Source organism: Ictidomys tridecemlineatus, chromosome 1 (genome assembly GCF_052094955.1).
Source record: "Ictidomys tridecemlineatus isolate mIctTri1 chromosome 1, mIctTri1.hap1, whole genome shotgun sequence".
In the NCBI taxonomy this organism is placed as follows: Eukaryota; Metazoa; Chordata; class Mammalia; order Rodentia; family Sciuridae; genus Ictidomys; species Ictidomys tridecemlineatus.
This window is the reverse complement of record NC_135477.1, coordinates 196,968,572-196,994,030: the sequence shown is the minus strand read 5'-3', so window position 1 is coordinate 196,994,030 and position 25,459 is coordinate 196,968,572. Positions and strand designations below refer to the sequence as shown.

The 25,459-nt window shown below is 37.5% G+C and overlaps 1 protein-coding gene and 1 long non-coding RNA gene across 2 annotated transcripts in view; both read left to right on the top strand.

Moving 5' to 3' along the window:
• The first annotated feature begins 5,801 nt into the window (after positions 1 to 5,801).
• On the top strand, positions 5,802 to 23,565 carry LOC144366743 (uncharacterized). Its single transcript, XR_013425851.1, has 5 exons — positions 5,802 to 6,421; positions 7,943 to 8,163; positions 19,748 to 19,862; positions 20,018 to 20,191; positions 23,525 to 23,565. It is a non-coding gene; the product is annotated as an uncharacterized LOC144366743 (long non-coding RNA).
• LOC144367374 (ankyrin repeat and LEM domain-containing protein 1 homolog) overlaps positions 23,563 to 25,459 on the top strand; it is a 25,057-nt gene continuing 23,160 nt past the window's right edge. The window contains exons 1-2 of the mRNA XM_078023371.1: positions 23,563 to 23,631; positions 24,676 to 24,813. Of these exons, the coding sequence (XP_077879497.1) occupies positions 23,570 to 23,631; positions 24,676 to 24,813 (200 nt within the window). The 5' untranslated portion in view covers positions 23,563 to 23,569. The remainder of the gene's footprint in view (positions 23,632 to 24,675; positions 24,814 to 25,459) is intronic.

Below are 25,459 nucleotides of genomic sequence, written 5' to 3'. Positions count from 1 at the left end.
GAATTGGGAATTGAACCAAGGCATGATTTTCCATTTAGGTTCATGTGCCACTATCCACTTTTTAATTTTTTTCATATTTTTGTAAATGCATTATAGTATTACAGAACAATGGATTTAGTGTTACATATTCCCTTATAAATCTAATATAAAATAAGCCAGCAGCTGATGCAATATTATACCCCAGTGTTTCCCTTTTATTCCTTCCCTCCCCCAGGTCCTTTTACTCCTTTTTTATTTCTTCTTTTTAGATATATGTGACAGTAGAGTACATTTGGAGATATTATATATGGATGAGATATACCTTATTCCAATTAGGATCCCATTCATGTGGTTGTACATGGTGTGAAATTTCACTGGTCATGAATTCATATATAAACATAGAATAGTTATGTTCAATTCATTCTCATGTCTTTTCTATTATCATGCTGCTCTCTTACCTTCATTCCTCTTTGTCTAATCCAATGTACTTCGATTATTTCCTCCCTGCCCCTTATTGTGTATTAGCATCCACATATAAAACAAAATATTTGGCCTTTGGTTTTTGGGACTGACGTATTTCACTTAGCTTGATAGTTCCTAGTTCCATGAATGTATTGCCAAATGCCTTAATTTGATTTTTCTTTAAGGCAGAGTAATGTTCTATTGTGTATATATAACCATATATTCTTTTGGATATTTGATTTTAAGAGAGACTAGGATGAAGGGTCAGAAGCTTGGAAGAGAAAAGCTATTGGTATAATTCTGTAATTCCCAGGTGTCCTTATGGAGAATAAAATTGACACTTTCACCCCAGGCCATCTGTTCAAGACTACAACATACAACAGTACATCTCAAGTAGGGTACATGACAGTCACTTGGAGAGCTCACTCAAACTCAGACTTCTGGGCCTCAACTCAGAGTGTCTGACTCAGGGCCCGGGGTGGCCCTTCTTTATTCCTTATAAGCACTCAGGGTTTGCTAAAGTTCCTGGTCTAAACACTTCCAACTGATGACCCTGGTCTAGAAATTTCAGGGGCAGTGAAAGTGACATAAGGTCCTCCTTGGGTCCAGTCTTCACCTTCTTTCCCTACCTCTTTTCCCAGTGCCCTACAGAGAAACCTACTGTAGCTCCTACTTAGATCACACCTGCATATGTCCATGATAAATTGGAGCATGTGGGATCTTCCAGTCTCATGGGCCTTCCACAATTTCAGATTTTTTTCCCTGAAGACTGCAAGCCCTATCTCTGTACTTCAACCACTTTCTTCATATCAGTTTTTAGAATCTCATCTTTTGGATTGTTGATTTCCACGTGAATTTTAGAACATCGTTTACTCTTAGAATTCCACACTGCATTTTCATGATATTTTATCCAGGACTTTGTGGACACAGGATGTTGCTGATGACAATGAGATTCCTGTTTTTCCCTTTTATGAAAGGAAGCTACCAGTCTGGGACTAACTCCTCTACTGAGTGTCAAGGAGGAGCCAAACATGGGCCCTTTTGGGTTCCTAGGACTACTCTGAAAAATAATATTTATTGGGTGTCCTAAAAAATCAATTTATTGTGCCACAGTTGTGGAGTCTAGGAGTCCAAACTGAATTATTATAAGGTATCTGCTCTGGAAGGTCTAGGGGAGGATTTTTCCTTGTCTCCTCTAGTTTTCAGTAGTTGTAGGAAATTCTTGGCATACCTTGACGTGTAGATTCATCTCTCCTTTTTCCATCATGATTATCACATGTTGTTCTTTCTGCACAGGTATACTTGTCCAAATTTCCTCTTCTAAGGTCATGAATCATTAGATTATAGCCCACTCTAATTGACTATGGACTCATACAACATTTTTATGTGCAAAAACCTCATTTCCAGATGAGGTAATAAGCTGATATGCTGGGAAGGACATGACTATTCAACCCAGAGCATGTATTGAGCACTTAATGTGCCCTATTCCCTGTATTTCCCATGGCAGCACTGTGAGGTACACATAGGCATCACTTACACCGAATAAACTAGGATATGAAGCTCAGTAAAGTTGTGCTCCAGCTAGAAGCACATGGAATACACAAGGTTGTAGTCACAGTGTAGCTATAGCATGGGTCCACCTGTCTATTGAAAGAACCAAAGGCCAAATAGTCTTTATGATATGTGGATACTAACAAATAATCAGGAGGGAGAAGGAAGAATGAGACGTGTGTAGACATGAGACTGCTTCCCAGAAATAATCCCAGAGTACTAGGACTCCAAATCTTTTAGTAGCTGCCTCTTTGAGAATCTTAGAGCAGGAATTGGTGCATAAAATAACAATGCTCAAATTTACTCATCAATTATCCCAAAAGTTGCAATATTACTCTTCTAAATTTAGACTACTAGAATTTCATTGAAATTCCTATGTGGGTTTATAGTATGGAATTAAAAAAATAATTTTCTTCACTATTTAGATATATAAATGACAGAAGAGTGAATTCTGAAATATTATATACACATAGAGTATAGTATATAACTTATTCTAATTAGGATCCCATTTTTATGGTTGTAACATGATATGGGGCTTCATTGTGTGTGTGTATTCATAGACGATCATAGGAAAGTTATGTCTGATTCATTCTGTCTTTTCTATTCCCATTTCCCCTACCTTCTTTTATTCCCATCTGTCTAATCCAATCAATATGTATCCTTCCTTCTCCCCCCTGATTATTTGTTAGTATTCACATATCATTAAGATTATTTGGCCTTTGGTTGATAGGGTCTATTATGCTGATTTTATGTCCTTTAGGTTTATTCTGAGAAGTGGGATAACTTGGTCAATTGGTGGCTCTATTACAAGTTTTCTGAGGAATCTCCACACTGCTTTCAAGTATTGGTTGCACCAATTTGCAGTCCACCCAGCAAGGTATGAGTGAACCTTTTTCCTATATCCTCTCCAACATTTATTATTACTTGTATTGTTGATAATTGTCATTCCAATTGGAGAGAGACAGAATGCACATGTAGTTTTAATTTGCACTTTTCTAATTTTTAGTGATGTTGAAATTTTATTTCATATATTTGTTGGCCATTTGCATTTCTCCTGTGATGTGCCTGTTCAGTTCCTTTGCCCATTTGGTTGGAATGCTTGTTTTTACAGTGTTAAGTTTTCTGATTTCTTTATATATCCTCGAGATGAATGCTGAACTTGATGTGCAGGTGGCAACATTTTTTTTTTCCCATTGTAGGTTCTCTTCACATGCTTGATTGTTTTCTTTGCTCTAACGAAGATTTGTAAATGGGCAACTCATGCCCCTCTTGAAGCAGTTCAATAATAAATGATAATGGAAAGCAAAATATAAATTACTTGTGTGTCACGCTCATTTAAAGAGTCATAATACCTTCAAGAGATAAAGGCAGTGATAATCCTATTTAAAATCATGAAAGTAGGTTCATAAAATGTAGGCCATTTAGCCAAACCCCGTTTCAGTAAGTCATAGAGTACAGATAGAAACCTAGTTCTGCACTGTTATTTGTGTTTTCCCTGAGCCAAGCTGTAGTAACAGGCCCAAAAATCTAATGAATTCAGTTTGTTTGAATAGAGATAATAAGACATTCTTATTAAAACCCACTGGCCCAGATAGTATGATGGTTTAGCATTATGTCCTCTTTTCCAGTATTAGATGTTGAAAATTTAAAATATTGTTTAGGATTCATCATGGATTTTCTAAATACAGATGTTTGGGGTGGGTGAGGTAGGGAGAGAGGCTCTGCTTGTAATATAAAAAAAAACAAATTGCCTCATTCAAAAGTTGACAGATATAGCTGAAGGATGTTAGAACAGTCAGTGAAAGAACTCAAAGAACTCAGAAGTAAGCCTGTATTCTCATTTCAATTGAATATATATATATATATATATATGTTTTATTACAAACTGTCATTTGTTTTGCCCGTTTTATTCCCCTTTTTTTCCATTTTGACATCAGAAGAAAAAAATAAAGAAGAAAATGCATAAAAAAGAAACAGGAACACATAAGAGAAGGAAAATCGTAAGACTACAAGCATATGGAAGAGTAAGTAAAAAGGGTCTTCTCTCCTGTACCTTATATCTGGGAATGATTTTATTTTGCTTCAGCGTAACAGGTTTATAACTAGACAGGGCCCCTCTCTCTGTGAATTTCTCCACTGATTAACTTTCAAAATGATCACTAAATTTAATAGAGATCAATCAGTGGGTAGTTGAATAAAAGTTTGTGGGGCATGCAGTGCCTTTTATATAAAAAGACAAGAAGTTAGGAGATGGTTAAAACACCACTATCTGAATTGTTCAACATCCTTCATTCAGAGCACATGATGAAAACAAAACTAGTATCCTGGGAGGCACCTGACTTTTGTCCAACAGCTGCCAAATAGTACCCTCCTAGGAGTAATAAGAATGTTGGAAGTTCATTTTGAAGTGAGGTTCCAGATTAGTTGGTAAAATGATCCGTTTCTTCAGGGAGAAGATAAAGATGGTTTCCTACACCCTAGAGGTGGTGCATCAAGAGGTATGTGGGCTCATGATTCTTTACACTCTGTAAATGGTGTGTGAGCATTTTGTGAGCTTGTTGAGCACTTATGGAAGTATAAGCAATGCCTTGCTGTACCTTTTGATCACTAGCACCCTGAAGAGTTGCTACAGGGTGTAAGCACTCTATAATCAGTGTTTCTTCACAAACCGTTATCTGTAAAAAAGGGCTTCTTTGAAAATAGAAAAGAATCATTTGTTGAAACATGAACCTATAGACATGATGTAAAAAGGAGTTTTTAAAAAGGAATTTGGAGTCATCATCAGTGATAGAGAAGACTGGCAGACTCCAAGTGTTACCAGATCCAGGTCCAGGCTCCTCATTACTGGAAAACCAGTAGTCAGGAGATGTGAATTAGTGGGAAAGAAATCAGGTTTACTGAAGATCCAGCACACTGGTAGAGGGAGGGTGCTGTCAACCTCATAGTGTCCTCTTGGGAATCTCAGGGACACAAAGGATTTTTATAGGGAGAGAAAGATGGGATTGTGAGGCAGTGGGAGAGGTTTCATTAAGCAGAACTTTTGTCATTGAGGGTGTGTTTCCTTTTCTTTCTTTCTGAATGGACCATCACAATGGAGATTGACTTTCTGGGGCTAGTACCTATACTTTTTTTGAATCAACATATTTCTTTCTGCATGGTAAATGTCACAGAAATTTGCTTGTTTTGTGTTGGTATATAGCTGAAGACTAAGAAGAGGCATGACACATTCTGATTTTATCTGAGAATCACCAGATATTCTGGGTTTTGTAAATCTAAAGGAACATTATACAGCAGTTCACATCTTAATCAGTTAGCCACAGCTTCTCTCCAAAATTTAGAAACCTGTGTGGAAGAGAGGGTGCAACTCTGTGGGGTGCACAGGAGGAAAGCTGAAGTAACTACCTAGGACAGCTCCCAGTGGTGATGTCCTCCCCACCTTTTTCTTTTTTTTTTAAAGAGAGAGAGAGAGAGAGAGAGAGAGAGAGAGAGAGGGGGGGGGGAGGGAGGGAGGGAGGGAGGGAGGGAGGGAGAGAGAGAGAGAGAGAATTTTTTAATATTTATTTTTTAGTTCTCGGTGGACACAACATCTTTGTTTGTATGTGGTGCTGAGGATCGAACCCGGGCCGCACACATGCCAGGCGAGCGTGCTACTGCTTGAGCCACATCCCCAGCCCCTCCCCACCTTTTTCATTGATATTTTTTAATGAATCCAGAGGCACTTTAACAAACAACTGAATTTATATATTTTTAATTTTAAAAAACATTTTTGTTCTAATCTCTCATTAAGTCGTTGAAACTTGCCTCAAAGTTGAGATATTCTGTCTCGGCCTACTGAATAGATGAGGTGACAAGTATACACCAGTGCACCTGGATAAGGGTGGCGACTGTTACACAGAAGCAGTCCTTATTTTTATTTTTAAATATATTGTTATTAAAATGTTTAAACACTCACAAAAATATAAGTACATGGAATACCGTCCCACCCTTTTCTGTTATCACACTGTTTAAAAACTTAGCTCTAAAGTACTAAATATGGAAGGATAATTCTTGACCAGGCCAGCATATGATGAAATATACAATATAGATTAAAAAAACTTTTAATTTAAAGAAATGTACAAGTTTTTGAATTTTTCTGAAAATGAACCTTTTTTCATATGTACTTTATTATGGATAGAAGAGGAACGATGTAGATGACAAGAAGAGCTCATGGAAAAACAGGAGGTAAACTTTTAGCAGATTCTGGATGGGGAGCCAAGGTAAATACAAATGACATTTAATCTCAATTCAGTAAGAATTAAAAACTTTCTGCTTCATGTAAGCAGGTTTACATTCCCAAGAGGCTGGCCTGTGGTACCTGGAGTCTTCTGTATCATCCTGGATGACATCACCTGCCAGCCCAACCCCATCCTGGAAGGGCATCCAGCAGCAGGTAGGGAAGGCTCTAGGGTGACCAGGGGGAGTGGGAGGTGTTTCAGTCTTTGTCAAAAGAAGTTCCAGGGGACCAGCACAGTGTTGCTGAGGAAGGTTGGGGTGAGAAGGAGATGGGGGAGGGGAGACCATTGAAGCCTGTTCAGGGGTTCTGTGCAGAGCAGAGGAAGTGGAGGCTGGGTGTTTGTTGGGGGCAGCAGGTTTTCAGAGGTGATAGCATGCCAAGCTTGGGAACTGGGAGGGCTTCAGGGTATGGGAAGCACACTTGGACTGGAATAAAGGAGAGATTTCTTACATAATTAAGTGTCCTGAAGCGGTGTCATTTGAAGTCAAGGTTTAGAACGTGAGCTGACAGTAGTTGTGTTTCCTCTGAAGAAGAACTTGCAGGTTTTTAGTGCAGGTCTATACTTCACCTGATTAGTCTCAGGAGTGGTTATCTTCTTCTTCACTGATCGTTCATCCCAGTTCAACTGAATGGCAGCGGTTCACTCTTTTGTATGCTAAAGATTTCCACATCCATGCACAACTTAATGTTGTCAGAAGCATTTTGTGTACTTCTTTCTTGACTTTTATTTGGTCTTTTCCAATAAGCAGAGTAGCTGTCCAATGTTGTTTATTAACATGGTCCCCAATGTCTATACAGACATTTAGACCACTGTAGATCCTTTTTTGAAGTGCGTGATGAGATGACTTTTAGTCCAAATAGAATTCACACATGTGCAATTAAGTACTCAAAAGTATTTTGAACCTGAGGGGGACCATGGCATTCTCAAGTAGGAAAGAAAAAGGATACTGCAGTATGATCCTTCAAGATATCTCTGAACAGAAAAGCATTATATGTTGTGAAAAAAAATAGCTATATATTAAGATTTGTGTGTATCTTTTCTAGGTAGAAGAATCTAGAATTGTTTTAGTTTAGCCTTGATCTGTTAGTACTGTAATAATGATGAGGACATTGCCTTGCCTTTCCTTATCTTTCTTGCTTCCAGTTTCCTTCTGTATGTAAACCTAAAAAAAAAAAAAAAAGTCGAGTGTGAGTGAAGTTCTTATTTTCTCTCTCCTTCTTTTGTAAATGATGTTTATATTTTGACCAGTAGAAACTTAGATGTACCAGAGTTGTACATATTTGTGGTAGTTAAATATATTAACATGGTTATTTTAGCTCATTCTGTTTGTGCTCAGTTTTGATAAATGTATCCCTGTTGTCTGAATGCTTAGTAACACACTGTGTTTGCTATTAGAAGAGTATGGAAATAGCAGCACTGTTGCCTCTGATCCTTGGCCTGGTAGTTTTTAGGGCTTGCTTGCTGAGTAGAAGTTTTATGAGCCTCAAGTCAGTGAACTGGTTTCTTGTGAAGAGTATTTCCTGATAGGGTTGCAGTCTAAATTTCATTTCTGTGTATGAGAGGTTGTGTTGATGGGATGGGACACCAAGTATAATGGGAAGAATGGTGCTCCAATGCTAAGGGAATGACTCCTAGAAACATCAGTTCTCACACTCAAACCAAGTGTGATCTTGCAGGTGCTGGAGAGAGAATCTGAGGCTGACCATGAATCAGTGGATTGGAGACACTTGGAGACCCTGCTGCAAGCTAGGAGGCACTGGTTTGCAGTTGAGCAGAAAGGCAGTGTGGGCTCTGGTTCAACATCCACTTGGCAGACACCATCACCAGTGCTTAAGGATGGAAGAGAGCCCCCCGATCTGGATTCTGCTTGACTCCAGGGGAATGACGCAAATTGGAGGTTAGTTGTGGCCTACGTGAAGGGGAAGTGTGCTCCTGAATATTGCTACTGAGAGGACCACCTGCCTTCTACATGTACCACAGTGCTTTGGATGTCTGGAAGCCCTGGGATGTGTGTCTAGGTATTAGTGAGCAGTAGGAAAGTGGGAGGCAGTGGGAGCTTCCAGAAAGGGGAATTGATAGAATGCAGGACCCTGTCAGGACAGGGTTCTTGTGGGGATTAGGCTGGGAGTCCTGGGAGGGGAAGCAGTGGGAGGCAGTGCAGGGGCAACTGGCTGAGGAGTAGCAGTTTGGGTCTGGACATTGGCTGATTGATCTTTGAAGAGGTTAGAGAATGCCAAGCCTGGGGACACACACCAGTAAGGATGTGTGTCCTCAAGGATGTAGGGCCTGTACCTGGGGGTGAGGTAGGGTTATTACATGGAGGAGGAAGTATTTTATGATGACTGATTGTGGGCATTGGTTAGAGAGAAACTTCCTTTTGTTATTAAGCATATTGAAATAGCAAATATGAAATCCAGGTTCTGAAAAACATTTAGCACATTTTTTTCCTCAATGAGGAGTCTCCTGCAAACTTGTGAATTTTTTGTATACCAGTGACTCCTGTAATTTAAAACAAGCTTACCTTGCCCAAAGCTCTTTTTATATCTCTTCTGGTACTTTGAATTTTATTTTACCTTTGCCAATAAACAGTGTCTTTCCACTGACATTTGTCATCAAGTTGTGCAAGCTGAGTACTCAGTAACTTTGCTGTCGGTCCCATTCAATGTTTTAAGCTCACCCATCTTAAAAACTACCTTGCCACTGAAAAGCTGAATATCCAGGTGTCCTGGTGTAAATGCCAGTGTGTTGCACTTTGTACCCTCAACCCCCAACGACCACAGCATGCCAAGACGGAGGATCCTATCTTGGTGAGACCTACAGCTCCAGGAGCAAAGCCTCTTCCATTTTTGTGCTTGAAGGGAAGAAGGAACCCTCAATGCTGGCAGCTGGCTTGGATCAGGGAGGCCCAGCAATTGAGAAGCAAGATATCACGGGAGCTAGAATAGTGTCTGGATCTTCTAAGAGACCCTGCATTATTAAATGATTATAGATATTTGTAGGTTTTTAAGCTGAAACAATCAGCTCACACTGGCTATTATTATTTTTTCAACATTTTTAAAATTTGTGCATTATAATTGTACATAACAAGGATTTGTGTTATATATTTATACATGCACAAAATTTAACAATATAATTTGGCCAATATTGCTTCCCAGCACTTCTTCCCTCCCTGCCTACCTCTCAACCCTTGGTCTTTTTCTTTAATTATCTCCCTTTGATTTTCCTGAGATTATCCCCAACACCTTTCTATTTCTTTTTCCATTCTAGCTTGCACATATGAGAGAATGCATATGATCTTTGATCTTCTAAGTTTGACTTATTTTGTTTAATATTATGGTCTCCACCCATTTTCCTGCAGATGACATAATTTCATTTATTTTATGGCTGAGTAAAGTTTCATATTATCTCACTTCTTTTTGAATTCCTAGCATTAGGCACACAGGGAAGCTAGTGTTAGTCCATCATATTGATGGTAGTAATAGCACAGCCCTCCTTTCTCGTTCGCCTCCAATTTTGGTGTTCCTCATGTGTGCCTGCCATGATCCTTTGGGTGATCTTTCATGCTTGTGGTGGAATAGTATAACTTGCAGTAAGGATGAAGGATACTAAGCCAGAGAAGGAAACAGATGGCTGTAGAGGGAACTCCATTAGTTTGACTTTATGTCCATTATCTTTTTTCCTTGAGAAGCGTGGGTGCCAATTTTAAGCTACAAAATGTCTGCAGTATGAGGATTGCCTTCATCTTATAAAATTTTATTCTTCTTGTATGTATCACAGTATTTTTCACATGTGAACTATAATTCTGTATGTAGTATAATTTTGATAATTATTTGACTTTCTCATTTTTTTCTGGTTGGGGATATGTTAGTATTGTAATAAGGATTTTCATTAATGAAATAGGTGGATTGGATCAGGTGATTTCTAATTCTGATTTCATCTTTGATACACCTTTTAATCTTTTACAGTTATTTGATATGTGTTTCTTTTTTCCTGAGCACCTAAAAACATTTTTTATTCATTCTATTTAGTTGTACATGGCAGTGGAATGCTCTTTGACACGTCATACATAAATGGAGCATAACTTCTCATTCTTCTGGTTGTACATGACATAGACTCACTGATCTCATAGTCATATATGCACATAGGGTAATTATGTCAGATCCATTCTGCTATTCTTCCTACCTCCATTCCTTTCCCCCTTCCTTCACTCCCCTCTGCCTTATCCACAGTACCTCTGTTCATCCCTAGGAACCCCAACCCTTATTGTCAATTAGCATCTGAAATTCAGTGAAAACATTCAGCCTTTGGTTCTTTGGGATTAGTTAATTTTGTTAAACATGATATTCTCCAGCTCTATTCATGTATCACCAAATTCCATAATTTCATTCTTATTTAAGGCTGAGTAATATCTGGTTGTGTATGTATACCACATTTTCTTTGTTCATTCATCTGTTGAAAGGCACTTAGACAGGTTTCATAATTTAGCTATAACATTGATGTGGCTGCATCACTGTAGTATTCTGACTTTAAATCCTTTGGGTATGAACTGAGAAGTGGGATAACTGAGTCAATTCCAAGTTTTCTGAGGAATCTCCATGCTGCTTTCCATAATGATAAATTGAAAATATGCCTTCCCACCAGCAAGGTATGAATGAACCTTTTTTCCTACATCCCCCCAACATTTATTGTTGCTTGAATTCCTGATAATTGCCATTCTGACTGAAGTGAGATGAAATCTCAGTGTAGATTTGACTTGCATTTTTATAATTACAAAGATGAACATTTTTTCATATATTTGTTGATGGTATTTTTTTCTGCTGTGCAGTGTCTGTTTAGATCCTTAGTCCATTTATTGATTGGGTGGTTGTTATTGTTGTTGTTATTATTAATATTATTATTAGGAGTACTATAAAGTTTTTGAGTTCTTCATATATCCTGGAGATTAATGCTGAAACTGAGGTGCAGGTGGTAAAGATTTTCTCCTGTTCAGTAGGCTTTCTCTTCATATTATTGTTTCTTGAGCTGAGAAGAATTTTAAAGGCTGCTTCTTTGATTCCATCCCATTTATTGATTTTTTTTTTACTGGTTGTTCAAAACATTACAAAGCTATTGACATATCATGTTTCATACATTAGATTCAAGTTGGTTCTTGATTTTACTTCTTGTGCTGTACTGATGTTATTAAGAAAGTAAGTTCCTAAGCTTACATTTGTACTTTCTCTTCAGTTAGTTGCAGGGTCTCTATGTTCCAATGCCTAAGTCCTTGATCCACTTTGAGTTGTGTGCAGGGTGAGAAGTAGGGGTTTAATTTCATTTTGCTACATGTGTATTTCAAGTTTTCCCAGCACCATTTGTTGAAAATGCTATCTTTTCTTCAGTGTTTGTTTTTGGTGCTGTTTTATAATATTAGATAACTGTACTTACGTGGGTTTTTCTCTGTGTCTTCTCTTCTTTACCATAGTTCTGGTACTGATTGTAATGCCTCCTGCATCACTTTTCTTGCTAATGACTGCTTTGCCTATTCTGATTCTCTAATATTTCCAAATGAGATTTATGGGTGATTTCTATTTCTACAAAGGAACTAACTGGTATTTTTATAGGAATTGCATTGAATCTGCAAAGCACTTTGGTTAGTATAGTTAATTTGACAATATTAATTCTGCCTAAGATAGGCAGAATTAAGGCCTGGGAGATCTGTCCATCTTCAAAGGTCTTTAATTTCTTTCCTTAGTATTCTGTAGTTTTCATTGTAGAACTATTTCATACCTTTTCTTAAATATATTCCAAAGTATTATATTGTTTTCTGAGGCTATTTTGAATGGGATATTTTTCTAATTTCTCTTTCAGTTCATTTGCCATTGATATGTAGGTACATAAATTATTTATGGGTGTTAATAACCCAATGAATTTTGACGTATTGTATCCCTGTTTCCGTTTATTTTTGAAATTTTTTATCCCCTGATTGTATCTGTTATCCAATCCTAATCCAGAATTGTATATTTTAACCTCCAGGCATTAAAAGGTTTGTTTCTTGTCATTAACTTCTTATTTCTTTCATTTATGATCTTATAGGGTGCAAGAAGTTACCTCTATTTCTTGTATTTACCTTGTACTCAAAAATATGATGTTTTTTGGTTCAAGGGATTGAACTCAGAGGCACTTGACAATTGAGCCACATCCCCAGCCTTATTTAGATACAGGATCTCACTGAATTGCTTAGCATCTTTTGTTTGCTGAGGCTGGCTTTGAACTTGCAATCCTTCTGTCTTAGATTCCTGAGCTGCTGGGATTACAGGTGTGCTCCACCACGCCTGACAATATGAACTATTTCAAAGAATGGTCATTGTTTCATGGAGAAGCAAATGAATTTATTGTTGCTGGATTAAATAGTCCATAGATGTCTGTTCAGTCTATCTGATTAATGTTTTCCATTTAGTTCTGAAGAATCTAGGCTGGCAAGTTTTTCTTTTTGGGTGGGCATGGTACAGAAAGGTTTCCCCAAACCTCAGCAGTGCAAAGAGTATGCAGTGTGGTCCTCACAAGGCCTTTCATCTGCCACAAAACCTCTGTGTTCCATATATGGCTCCCTCCAATTGTCACCTCAACCACCCCCCCAACACTAGACCATTTTATAGGAATCTTGTTTTGTTTAAAAGCATTGACCCAGGTGTTGGGTATATGGCTTAGTGGTAGAGTGCTTTAGCATGTATGAGAACCTGAGTATGGTGCTTATCTCTTTAAAAAAATGACTTGCCAAAATTATTTTTGCCAATGAAAAAGCTTATCAAGGGAGATTGAGGGATACTGGCTGATGTGGGCCATATGTGGAGGTCCTGACCTGAAAGCCTAGAGAAGCCGAGACCATGAGTATCTCCATGCATCTATTCACTCATTTTGCAAATTTGACTGAGTCCTGGAAGATAAAGTGCAAGTCAGTTATGTAGGTTAGAACAGTGTCCAAGATAGTATCTGGTCTCCTTCATTTCAGTTAATATTTAGGGGTAAAATAAATTAAGTACAATAAATACAATAAAGAAGGCTCTGTAAAGGACACAAACTAGGCATTCAGTGTTCAGGGTTCCAAGACTGGATTGCTTCTGAGTGAGGGCTTCATTATCCTGTGATGGCAGGAAAAGTGGGACAAGGTGCTACCAGAGGCATTGGATTAAGTGCAGGGATATGAAATAATGCCACAGGCCCTGAGGGGAGGGAGCAAGATCAAGGGAGGGTACAAAAGGATTACGGAGATCATTGCCTGGTCATGGGGACTGTGGACCATGGTGAGTATTTTGAACTTTATTCTAAGAGGAATAGGAAGTCATCTGTGCCTGAATCAGGGTGGGTGTCATGGGTTGGCTCCTGGTATAAACTTTCTTCATTGAACTGATTTTGTTTTAACCCAACTGTTATGTTGTTCTCCCATTTTCATTATATCAAGGTCTCTAATTTTGTTGGACCATTCATTTAATGAAGAATTTTTGGTTCCTTGAGTTACCACGTTTCTCTGATTCTTCTTGACCCTAGTAGCTTGAAAAGGTGCATGCACATTTGAAGAAACCGTTACTTCTTCTAGACTTAAGGACTTATTTGAGGATGGGAAAGCTTTTTCCTGCAGAGCAGTATGGGAGGACATGCTGACCTAGTATAGCTCTGGTCTAGTGGCATGGAGCAACATCTTTGTTATCTGAGGTTGAAGGATGCGATGCTTCTCTTTTAGCAGGCACAACTGTTGGTAACATGAGAACCTTCATGGTCATTGGTGGCTAGAGCTATGGGAAATCTAGAGTTGCTATGAGGACTAGCTGGGTCATAGATAGTGCCTCTATATCCATGCAGAGAAGACTAGAAAAGGTGAAAGACATATGGGCCAGGCAGTGTGCACACTTTGGTGCAGTGTCAGCTGCAGGCATGTGCAATGTAGACAGGCAACCTGTGGGCAGAGAAGTAGTAAGGAAAAGCCAGGACCAAGGACAGAAACCAGGGCTGGCAAAGAGTTCCTACGAGGTGGGACCTAGTTTGTTAAAGCACAGGACTGTAAGATCAGATCTGATTGTAGACACATAGGGCTTCAGGGAAGGACCAGAAGTAGAGCTTTGCCTGGCTGCTGTGTATCTATAGATCTGGGGCCTAATCATGGATGCATAAAGCTAGAAACCTCATCTGTGAATTGAAGTATGGTGGCAGGGACATGGAGGTGTTGAGGATGGCTGTAAACATGCACTATTTTTTTGTGAGTGGAACTGAGGAGAAACGTGTGCAGTGGCACAGAACAACTCTCTTCAGGCAAAGCTACATGGTGGTGGGGATGGTTAATGGGACTCTGGGTGCTTACATATGTTAATAACACCATGAAACAGAGCTGGTGACACATGTGTATGTAACTTCAGAGGCTGCTAAATATGGTGAGCAGTGGCTCATGACAGGTGTTGGAAGTGGTATTGTGCATGTGCAACTGCCAGTCCAACATCTGGCAGTGTGCATGGATCTGGCTGCAGGTGTACACCCATCACATGGGATTGTGCCTCCAGTATGGGCTGCAGTCTTCATGTTCTCTTGCACAGGAAAAGGCTGTTTGGTGACCTTGAGTCTGGATTTGTGGTAACTCTAGCTGAGGTTACCTTGGATAGGCAGAATCTAGAGGTAGTGGTACAGGTGCTTGGAGATTGTGAATGCAAACACCTTTGAGGCTTTTTGTAGTAGGGAAAGATGCAGGGTTTCTCTGTGGCTGTTGGTTTCCTCAGTGGCAAAAACTGCTGCAGTCTGTTTGGAGCAAGCACCTGAAGTATGTAATGGCAAACCCTGAGGGAACGCCAGAAATGAAGGCTAGAGTTGTTTACAGGAGACAGTGCAGAGGTTGTGGGGGTTCTGGGCACAGTAGCCACTGGGGACCATGATTTCTTCGGCTGCAAGTTGATCCATGTGTTGCACCACTTCTTTGTTTCAGGTCATCTCCAAATAGCTCATCTCTTCTTCTCTGCTCAGTAATCTGGGTCGGGAGAAACCGAATCAGGACATTTTGGTACTACACTGGAAAGCCTAGGGTGATGGTTGTTACACTATTCTCCTTTTGCTTTTGAGTGGAACTGGTGGGCTGCTTACTCCCTCTTTGTGTTGAGCAGAGCTATGTCAGGGAGTGGTTGATGCAGCAGAGTGACACTAAAATTGCTTTTGGCGCAGTTATTCTATTGTTTTCTTCTAATCTGTTGCTTTAAATTAAATGCATTCCTGAATTTTTCCAGATTTTTTTAATGGACATCTTAAGTCAGGGATCTCCTTTTCTGCCATTTACTGAATAAAGTAATAGGAAGAGTGCAGTATTTGTTTCCTGCTGTGGACATAGGCAGCTGTGCAATGGCAGAGAGGATGAGTCCTGCCCTCCCAGGTCTGGGTGTGGGGGGTTCTCACCTGCCTGCCATTGAGGCCCACCTGATTCTGGTGGGGCATCTCACTCACTGTATGGGTCTTGGGGGGGAGTCTCAGAGCAGTCCCACCTGGTTCTTGGTGGGTTCTGTACAGAATAGCCAGGCGCTGATCACAGTACAGGGGGCGGACCTTCCAGGAGCCAATCACCTAGGGCCATGCAGATTGTGGAATGCGCATTTGTGTTTATCAGTGTCACCTGGCAACGACTATTTTGCCAGTTGGTTGGCAGATAGGCAACGGCAGACCTGCTTTAGCAGGACACTTGACAGAGGTTGTTACCTAATTGTATTCAGGATGGATAGAGCCTGGAGACAGTTTATTTATATAAGCCTGGGAATCAAGTTTTTCGGATATAACCCTCTTGATAAGCTCCACCAGGCTGCCAAAAATGGTGAACTGGGAAGAATTAAGCGTTATCTGGGACGTGGATGTAATGTTAACCGCATTGATCATAAAAATAGGTAATAGGGTCTGGGAGGCCAGGGACTGAGGGGTAAGGGACCAATGGGCTGATGGAATTGAAGCCTGCACCATCCAGGCTGTGTCAATGGGAGCAGAGCAGAAAGGATACCAGTTCTCCTTTCACCAGAATATTTGACTTTAATATTCTGTGGGGTCCTCAATATCCAGGACCTGCACACCTTGGAAGTTCAGTACCCAGGACTTCTAATGGGCAGCTAAACAAACCAAATTTTTAACTGGTTTCCCAGAAACTTAAAATTTCCCTATAAGGTCACTGATTTTTTTTTAAATAAATACACACAACAGCTTTTAATGTACACATTTTCAAAAGCATTGAAAAATTTTCAGATGTAATCTGTTACCTGTTGTGTCTCAAGAGCCTCACAAGAACTCTGAATTGGGAAGATGGCTCCATGTTATTTCTTCTTTTTTATATTTTTAAAATTCCTTCACACTAGTATTAGGGGTGTGTCTTCCACCTCTAAAAATAAGATTTTACTAATTTCTCACATGCTTCACTCACTAATTTATGAAATTCTTAGGATAACTTGGTGTCATCTTGATCATCCAACCATTTTCATAACAACAGTGTTGACAAGCCCTGAATTTTCTGCAAATACTTCATTAACTTCAGTTAGTGAAGTTAACTACCTTTAACTACCTTTCCACAGAGGACACTAGAGTTCACTGGCAGCTTTCACACTTTCCAAAACACCAAACACAGCATGCTTTTTCAATTTTGTTATCACTTTAAAGTAAAAAAGCATCTGCCAAAAGCTTCTCGCACAAAATTCCAAAATTGCTGATTCCACTGTTCCAGTACCCTTTCCTGTAGTTATCCATTACTGTGTATCTGTACAAGCATGAAGAGTAGAGCATTGGTTGAGAGCATCCAGGCAGTGCAAGCTCTCAGTCACCAGGGCCAAGGGAGTAGCACACAAAGGGTGCCTAGTCTGTACAGTGCTGCCTGCTGCTGCCCTACTGTAGCTTTCCCTACTCTGTTCTGAAGGGACTAAGAGTATCAAAGGTAGGCCCTGCTTGTGGTTTGTGCATTAGAATACTCACTGACCCCAAATGTGAGCTCTCTCTGTGGTTATCAGTTTCACAAAAAACAAATAAAAATATCTGTACATTTTTTAGTTCCACACGCAGTCATTTAGGGTCATGATGACACTAAGAAAATGTTTGCAATGAACAAAGACTTGCCATTCTGTGTATCAAAATACATTATTAACTTTCACAAATTACTTGTTTGCCAATGGCCAAAAGATTAGTGACTGGAACAGGATAAAAAGAATACTCAAATATCTGGAAGGGAGAGTAAAATGGAATTGGTAGGTAGTGGCATGCACAGTTTTAAATGTGGCACAGCAGTTGTCAGTAAATCATCTATTTGAGGAGCAATAAACAGCTCAAGCCATAATCAACAGCCCAATACCACTACTCTTCATCTTCAAAATATTGTAGCTGCGAAATTTATTTCATTTGTTAGACTTAAATTCCTTCTATTGCCAAGGACATAAATATGTTTTCTATGTTCATATGTCACTGTCACTTGAGCATCTGTAAAATTAGAGTATTTTATCTGATTAAATTAGAATTCCAAGGTTGGAAATGTAGCTCAATGTTAGAGCACTTCTTGCATGTCAAAGCAAAGGGTAAGGGTGCAATCCCCAGCAAAACAACAACAACAACATTGTCATCATCATCAACATAATAAATTTTAAAAAGAGAGGTAGGAAAAAAAAAGTCTTCTTTCAAATTCATTATTTCTTAGAACGCCTTTGCCAACATGAAGAAAGCATTTATGTTTTCTTCTAGTACATTTCTATATAGATGTCCTATAGTGCATTTCATCTATTGTAGATATTACTATACATACATTTCTTATATATGTATATTTTATTTTACATATGCAATTATAGGTTAATAATTTTGTTTTGGTGAGAATAGAAGAGAGCAAGTATAAAAGATTATTACTCCTAAAAAAATATTGCTTTACTTTATAAAAGTTTCCCATAAAAATACTAAACTTCTCAACTTTAGTATTTTTAAGTGAAACTTTTATAAAGTAAAGCATTAAAGAATTATTCTTTAATTCTATTCATTTGTACTCATAAAATGAATACGTTTTTAATGCGCAAGAACTGCACAGCTACTTATTTTGTATTTGACATATTCTACTATCTCAGAGAACTCTTACATAAAAACTTTCTAGGTGTGACCAGTTAATTAAAACTGACGTGATAGGACTCAATTTCAAATGAAAAGGTTCTTCCTCCTTTTCAATCATGCATTCATGGAGGTAAGAAATTGTAAACGTCCCTTGTGAAAAATTAAGACAGTATTAAATACTGAACATTGAAAATGCCTAATTCATATATAAATCCCATATATATAAATACTGAATTAATTTAACCATACTAATTCATTTGGGTTCTTTTTCCTTTGGCATTAAGTTTGCTTTCGGTTTGGCCTTTTACGGTCATTATTCAGCCTACTTTACCTATCATACTTCTAAAACTGAATTTAAATGCCATCCATGTCATGAGAACTGCCATAAATCTATTGTTTGTCTCACATTTCACTTAAGGTAAGGCACCATGAATTATGATGGTTCTTTATTTTGTTTATGAAGAAAAAATTAAATGCTGCCAATTATAGTTGTAATGCAGCCCGAATTATTAGTGGGATTCCATTGTCAGTCTTGTTAAAATGATAAGAAAAAAAAATCATCTTAGACTCATTGAAATACATAGTTTTAAATATATATTTTTAAAAATCACTACAATACTACTAACTTATTAATTGAAATACTCTTAGTTGATAAAAAGCAATAATATTGATTACAATAGCTACCAATTATGGAGCTGTTGCTGGTGCTACAAAACCTTCAGATGTTTTACAGAGATTCTCCATTAAGCATCCTGGTAGTATCCAGGGAGATACTCATTTTAATCCTTACTTTTTTAGGAAATTGAGGGAGAGTAAGACTGTGGGATAACTAGTACATCACAGAGTCTAAAGTAGAATTCATACTGAAGATGAGCTAAATCTCAAGTCCATCTTCTTTCTAGGCAAGTGGGCTGCTCTGCTCTGGGGATGTGGTTCTGTGGTAGAGCCCTTCCTTACCTAGAATGCTTCAGGCCTGGGTTCTATCCCCAGCAATATGAAAACAAAGCAAACAAAAATAAGTAAATTCAATGGAACCAGGCACAGTCGCACATACCCATGATTCCAGTGACTTAGGATGCTGAGGCAAGAGCATTGGAAGTTTAAGACCACAGTGGGCAATTTAGTGAGACCCTGCATCAAAATTGTTTATATAATAAAAATGTGCTTAGGATATGACTCATTAGTTGAGTAACCCAGGGTACAATCCTCAGCAGTATCAGAAACAAGAAATAAGAAGAAAATGTCAGTGCCTTAGGCTGATCATTCATTAATAAAATAAGTAATGACAGCTACTAAATATTGTACCTTCTTCATAAGAAAATAGAGGAATTATGAGCTACTTAATGTTTATAATTGCATTAATAGTTGTATATTTCAAAAGGTACCTTATGAATTCCTAATAAAGCTTCTTACTTGCACAGAACCCCTCTACATTATGCCTGTGCCTATGGCAGACCAGCAGTGGTGGCTCTTCTAGTGAAGAGGAAATGTAATGTCGATTTGTGTGACAGTGATGGCAACACACCATTGATGAAGGTAGATATACCAGTGGTTTTGCAGGAAATGAATTTGATGAAATGCTTAGAAGAAAAATTGGTTAATGCCATTTAGTTATAACTAATGAATAAAACGTGAAATATTTTTCTTGGATTTCCAAAATTTACAATCTATTTCTTGGTTAAAACCAACAGGCTCTACAATATGAGGAAGAGGAATGTGCAATTATTCTTCTAGAACATGGTGCCAATCCAAATGTTCACAACAACAAGGGTGAAACTCCGCTCCACTATGTTATCTTTTATAGGAACACATTAATACCAGCAAAACTGCTTTCATACAACGCAGATATTGAAGCCAAAAACACGGTATATACATCAATCACTGTTATTTTCAAAATATTTAAAATTTTTCTTAAAATTAACAGTAATGCATGTTAAAAAATACTGATCATAAGCAAATTTTCTTTTTATTAAAATACTAGCAAATGTTGGAAGTTCTCCTCATATTCTTCCTCCTCCTTTTGTAGCTCATGTGTGTATTTAGTTTGCCTCCATCAGTTGAATCCACACTTAGAATTCAAGAGACTCATGCAGAAATCTGAACTTCAAGCTTCTGTGAAGGAATCTGATGCGGTCCCTTTGAGCCATAGTACTGTGTGGTGTGGTGTGCAGGGTTTGCCTCCCACATGCTGGGCACACATGTTCTTCAGTTTGCTTCTGGCAACTGCAGCACTTACTCCAATCACCTACTTTGCCTCTATAAATGAGGTTACAACTCCTCTTTTTTAATATAGTGTGATAAAGATTTCATGGTGTTTTCTACTGATATACAAGAATATGGACTACATAATATATTATGAATGTCTTTCATATGGGATTAATTGTTTGAATTTAGAATTTGGAAGTTAAATAGTTTTCTCTATATATACTATAAAAATCATGTTCCCATTGGAATTTTTGAAAGGCTGATTAGATCACTCATTGCTAGAATGGATAAATTATTACTAGAAGTAGATAACTCATGGATTTTGCCAGCTGTACTATGTATCAGTCTTCCGCTTTGTTCCTTAAAAATGCAAATGTTTAGTGCCTTTCATGATGCTACAAGTAATCTGTGTAGATCAGCATTAATCTTGATGATACACAAAATTTCTGAATTAAATTTTTCCTAAAATTATAAGTAATTTTAAGTAGCAATTAAAGTGGATGAGAATAAAAAGAATTTTGGAAAATAACCAAGCATTATGTTACCAGGATTGTCGTTACAAGTGAGAATACATTTTCAATGTTATTTTTATTAGAGTTTATAGTTTTACATAGTAGTTAAATTCATTTCCCCCAAATCTTACATGCATGGAATTCCAGTTGAGTCATTGATTCCCTCTTTTCCATCTGTCTACCCCTCCTCCTCCATTCTCCCCCTCCTATTCTCCTGGACCTCCTTTCACCTGTCTATTTATTTATATTTGGTTGATTCTTTTTACTTATACATAAGGGTGCAATTACCTGTGGCATATTTATATATGCATATAACATGAATTTTAAAGATTTCCTTCTTCATTGCCTTCCCTTTTTCATTATCTCTGTGCCTCTCAATCTTCTTTTTCTACACTAATGATCTTCTTTACATCTTTTGATATTCTGTTCTTCATTTCTTTTTCTTTAATTAACTCCAGCTTCCACATATGAAACATTTTACCTTTGAGTTTCTTATTTGACTTATTTCACTTAGCATGATATTCTTGGATACCAACTCATTTACCAACAAATGACATAATGTATTTTTATGGCTGAGTTATAACTCCATTGTATGTATGTGCACCAGAATTTCTTAATCCTTTCATCCATTCACAGGTACTTGGGTTAATTTCATAATTTACCTGTTGTGAATTGTGCTACTGTAAACACACATGTGACTGTATTAATATACAGTTACACGTAAAATTTTGTTTTACTAATTTTGGGAAAATACTGAGTCATGGGATAGCTGTTTCATGTTGTGGTTCCCTTCTTAGATTTTGGGAGATCTCCAAACTGTTTTCCAGGGTAGTTGTACTAGTATGTAGTCCCACCAACAGTGTAAACGTGTGCCTTACCCCCACATTCTTTTTTTTTTTTAACCAGGGAGAGGGAGAGGGAGAGAGAGAAGGAGAGGCAGAGGGAGGGAGGGAGGGAGGGAGGGAGGGAGAGAGAGAGAGAGAGAGAGAGAGAGAGAGAGAGAGAGAGAGAGAGAGAGAATATATTTATTATTATTAATTTTTTCATTTTCAGCAGACACAACATCTTTGTATGTGGTCCTGAGGATCGAACCTGGGCCACACACATGCCTGGCAAGCGTGCTACCGCTTGAGACACATCCCCAGCCCCACATTCTTACCAGTATATATTACTGTTTGTGTTCTTGATAATTACCATTGTGGCTGGAGTAAGATAAAGTCTTAGTGTAGTTTTTATTTGCATTAACATAATTGCTAGAGATGTAGAAGACTTTTTTTATATATAGTTGGGACATTTGTGTTTCTTTTGAGAAATTTCTGTTTAGTTCTTTTGCTCAGTTATTGACTGGGTGGTTTTTTTGTTTGTTTGGAGTTTTAAAAAACATTTATATTTTAATTCTTATTGGAGAAAATACATTGATTTTATTTATTTTATGTGCTGCTGAGGATCAAACCCAGGGCCTCACATGTGCTAGGTGAATGCTCTACCACTGAGCCATAATCCCAGCTCTGTGTTAATTTTTTTTGAGTTGGTTATTTCTTTTTGTTAATCCCCTCTCAGTGGATTAGTTGGAAAAATTTTCTCCAATTGCATAAAAATAATATGTTTTTGTATTGAACTTTCTGACATGTAAGATAAATATCTTTCAACTTATAATAAGAGAAGACACAGGAACAATTATGAAAAAGCAACATAGTTTACTCAGACTCTATCAATTTTAAGCAGAAATTCCTTACATTGGAATCTGGGATTCTGATTTCATAAATAAAAAAGAATCAAGTGGACTTGTATAACATGGAGAAAACTTCCATGTTGCTGGAAAAGCTCTCAGAAATATATTCCTGTAACTTCAATTGTTCACATGTGAATATCTCCAATAAAAAATCAGTGTCAAGTAGGTGTTAAGCAATGGAAAAGGTATTTCTGTACTACTGGACATACAATGCACAGTTGTGTAAATTTTCTCAAACAGTAAAACAAGGAATCTTTTCTATGAGGCTTGGTATTACTGGAAAAGTAGACGTTCTTCAGAATATGATTTATACACCCTACTAGTGAGTTGAGAATTTGGCTTGTTAGTGAAATATAATACTTACGTCCTTTACTAATATGTATTAGGGAATGGGTCTATTGGGGTATAAAATACAGTTTATGTTCTAAAGATGCTCTTGGTTGAGGAGGGTTCATGTTACATAACTCCAAGATGCCAGGATGAATGGTTGACAGCAGCAAAGATCCATGGAAACAGTAAATGTATGAAGCAGTTTTAGAAATGCTGGAGTTCATGTGGCCACTCTAGGCAGAGGAGAGGCATCTCAAAATGAAAGAGCAGCACGTATGGAAGCAGAATGGGAAGAGAAGAGAGTGGCTACTCTTAATTTACATTATTATTATATGCTGATGTTCATACAGTATTTTGTAAGGTTAACTTCAGTTGAAAAATAGTAATTTTGTGAATAAACTATATTTGTTGTTTTTCAGAGTGGCCAAACACCACTTTTACTCGCCATAAAGAAAAACAGGAAGATGATGGTAGAATTTTTTATTAAGAATAAAGCAAACATACATGAAGTTGATGATAAGGGAAGGTATAGTACTTTATATTTTTTGGAAAAAGGTTAATATTGTAGTAAAATCACTCAAGTTAAAAATATTAAATTAATGGGAATGACATAATCATTGGAATAGAGTGAAATTTATGAACATACACTAAAATTAAGGAGAAAAGCAATTATTCAAACTGAGCAACACAAATAAGAGTATGTAGTATGATTCACATGCCCTTATAATTATTGGCTGATGATTACTATTTGATTTTGTTGATCACATAATCTTGTGTTAGCTAGAGTTTTCATGTTAGTTTTGTAAAATATAGACTTTTAGTTTGTGCTTTTATTCAGTATTGAACTTTTTAAATTCTCTGTAATATTTCATCTTCTGGTATAGTTTTCTTTTGGAAATGCTGTGTTGAGTACAGATGGACATTGAGAATTATTTTTTCCTTTATATGACTATTTGCTTTAAATTACTTAATTTGTAGAATATTGATTTCAGATTTTTCCTAAGTGACGTCTAATTAGTCTTAACAAATTTTGAACATTTATAATGAAAAAGAGTGTAACATATGCTTGAAATCTGGTTGCAAGATTATACATGTAGCATTGATTTCAATGCCTGGCATATGCTTCTCAGAGTGAATGACTGAAGCAACAATTATTATTAGTATCACCAGTGCTACTGTTATTATGTTATACCTGCAAATACCTTTTTTACTCCTTGACCTTTGGCTGACTGTGAGTTACAATATATTACATCACTCTAAGAAAGAAATGGAGCTTTATTCATTGAAATCTTTGCCAACTCCAGATGAATGACCTCATCATAATTAATGTTCATTGAAGGATTTTAAGTTTGTAACTCTCCCCTTTTGGGACACGTGATTTATGTTTTTATGTGTTTGTTTTCCTTTTAGATTTACAAATGATTTAGAAAGATAAAGATTTGATCTTCCAAGATGTATATGTCTGTTAGTGTATGTAAAGCTAGATGTCAAATTGGTAAAATGTATTACAATGGCTTTTTAAATAAACTTATTAAAATATCTAAATTTGAAGTTATCTCTCTTATTTTAGAACAGCCCTCATGTTGGCTGTGGAACATAAATCAACATACATAGCTGAGCTGCTGCTTCAATGTGGTGTTAATGTGTCTGCTTCAGATAATTGTGGAGAGATTGCCTTGTCTTATGCCATTGCTAGTGGAAATACTGCGTAAGTATTTACATTACAATACTAATCAACATTAGATGTACATACACAATAGTTACACCTGTTGCATCTTATATATGAGGTGAGATTTCATAGCATTACTATGTATGGAACCTTAGTGAGTTAGGACAGTTCATTAGTCAGAAACACTTCAAAGTCTAGCCAAGAAGCAGTGATGATACTTTGATTGGGAAAAGAGAAAGATGGGGACGGGTAATGGAGGCAAGAAAGATGGTGGAGTGAGATAGACATTATTACCTTGGTACAGGTATGACTGCATATATGATACAATGGTACATCCTGTGAAATCAGAAATGAAAGTTGTTGCAGTTGTGTCCAATGAATCAAATTGCACTCTACTGTCATATATACATAATTAAAATGGATTAGTTATTTTAAAAAAAATAAGTAGTGATGTGTGCATGAGTCACCTTCAAGGTTTGTTCTCTCCTCTATCTTCCCCTCTCCTTTCTTTTTCTTCTCATGCATGCTGGGAAATTTTCCTACCACTGAGATATACCACTAGCTAATATCTTAGGACTTTGTAAACCTTTATCCTTAGGGTTTCCAGAATTATCCAATTCATTTCAAGCATAACCCCTCCTCACAGGGAGAGATAGTATCACACCTATGATTTTATAATTTGCTA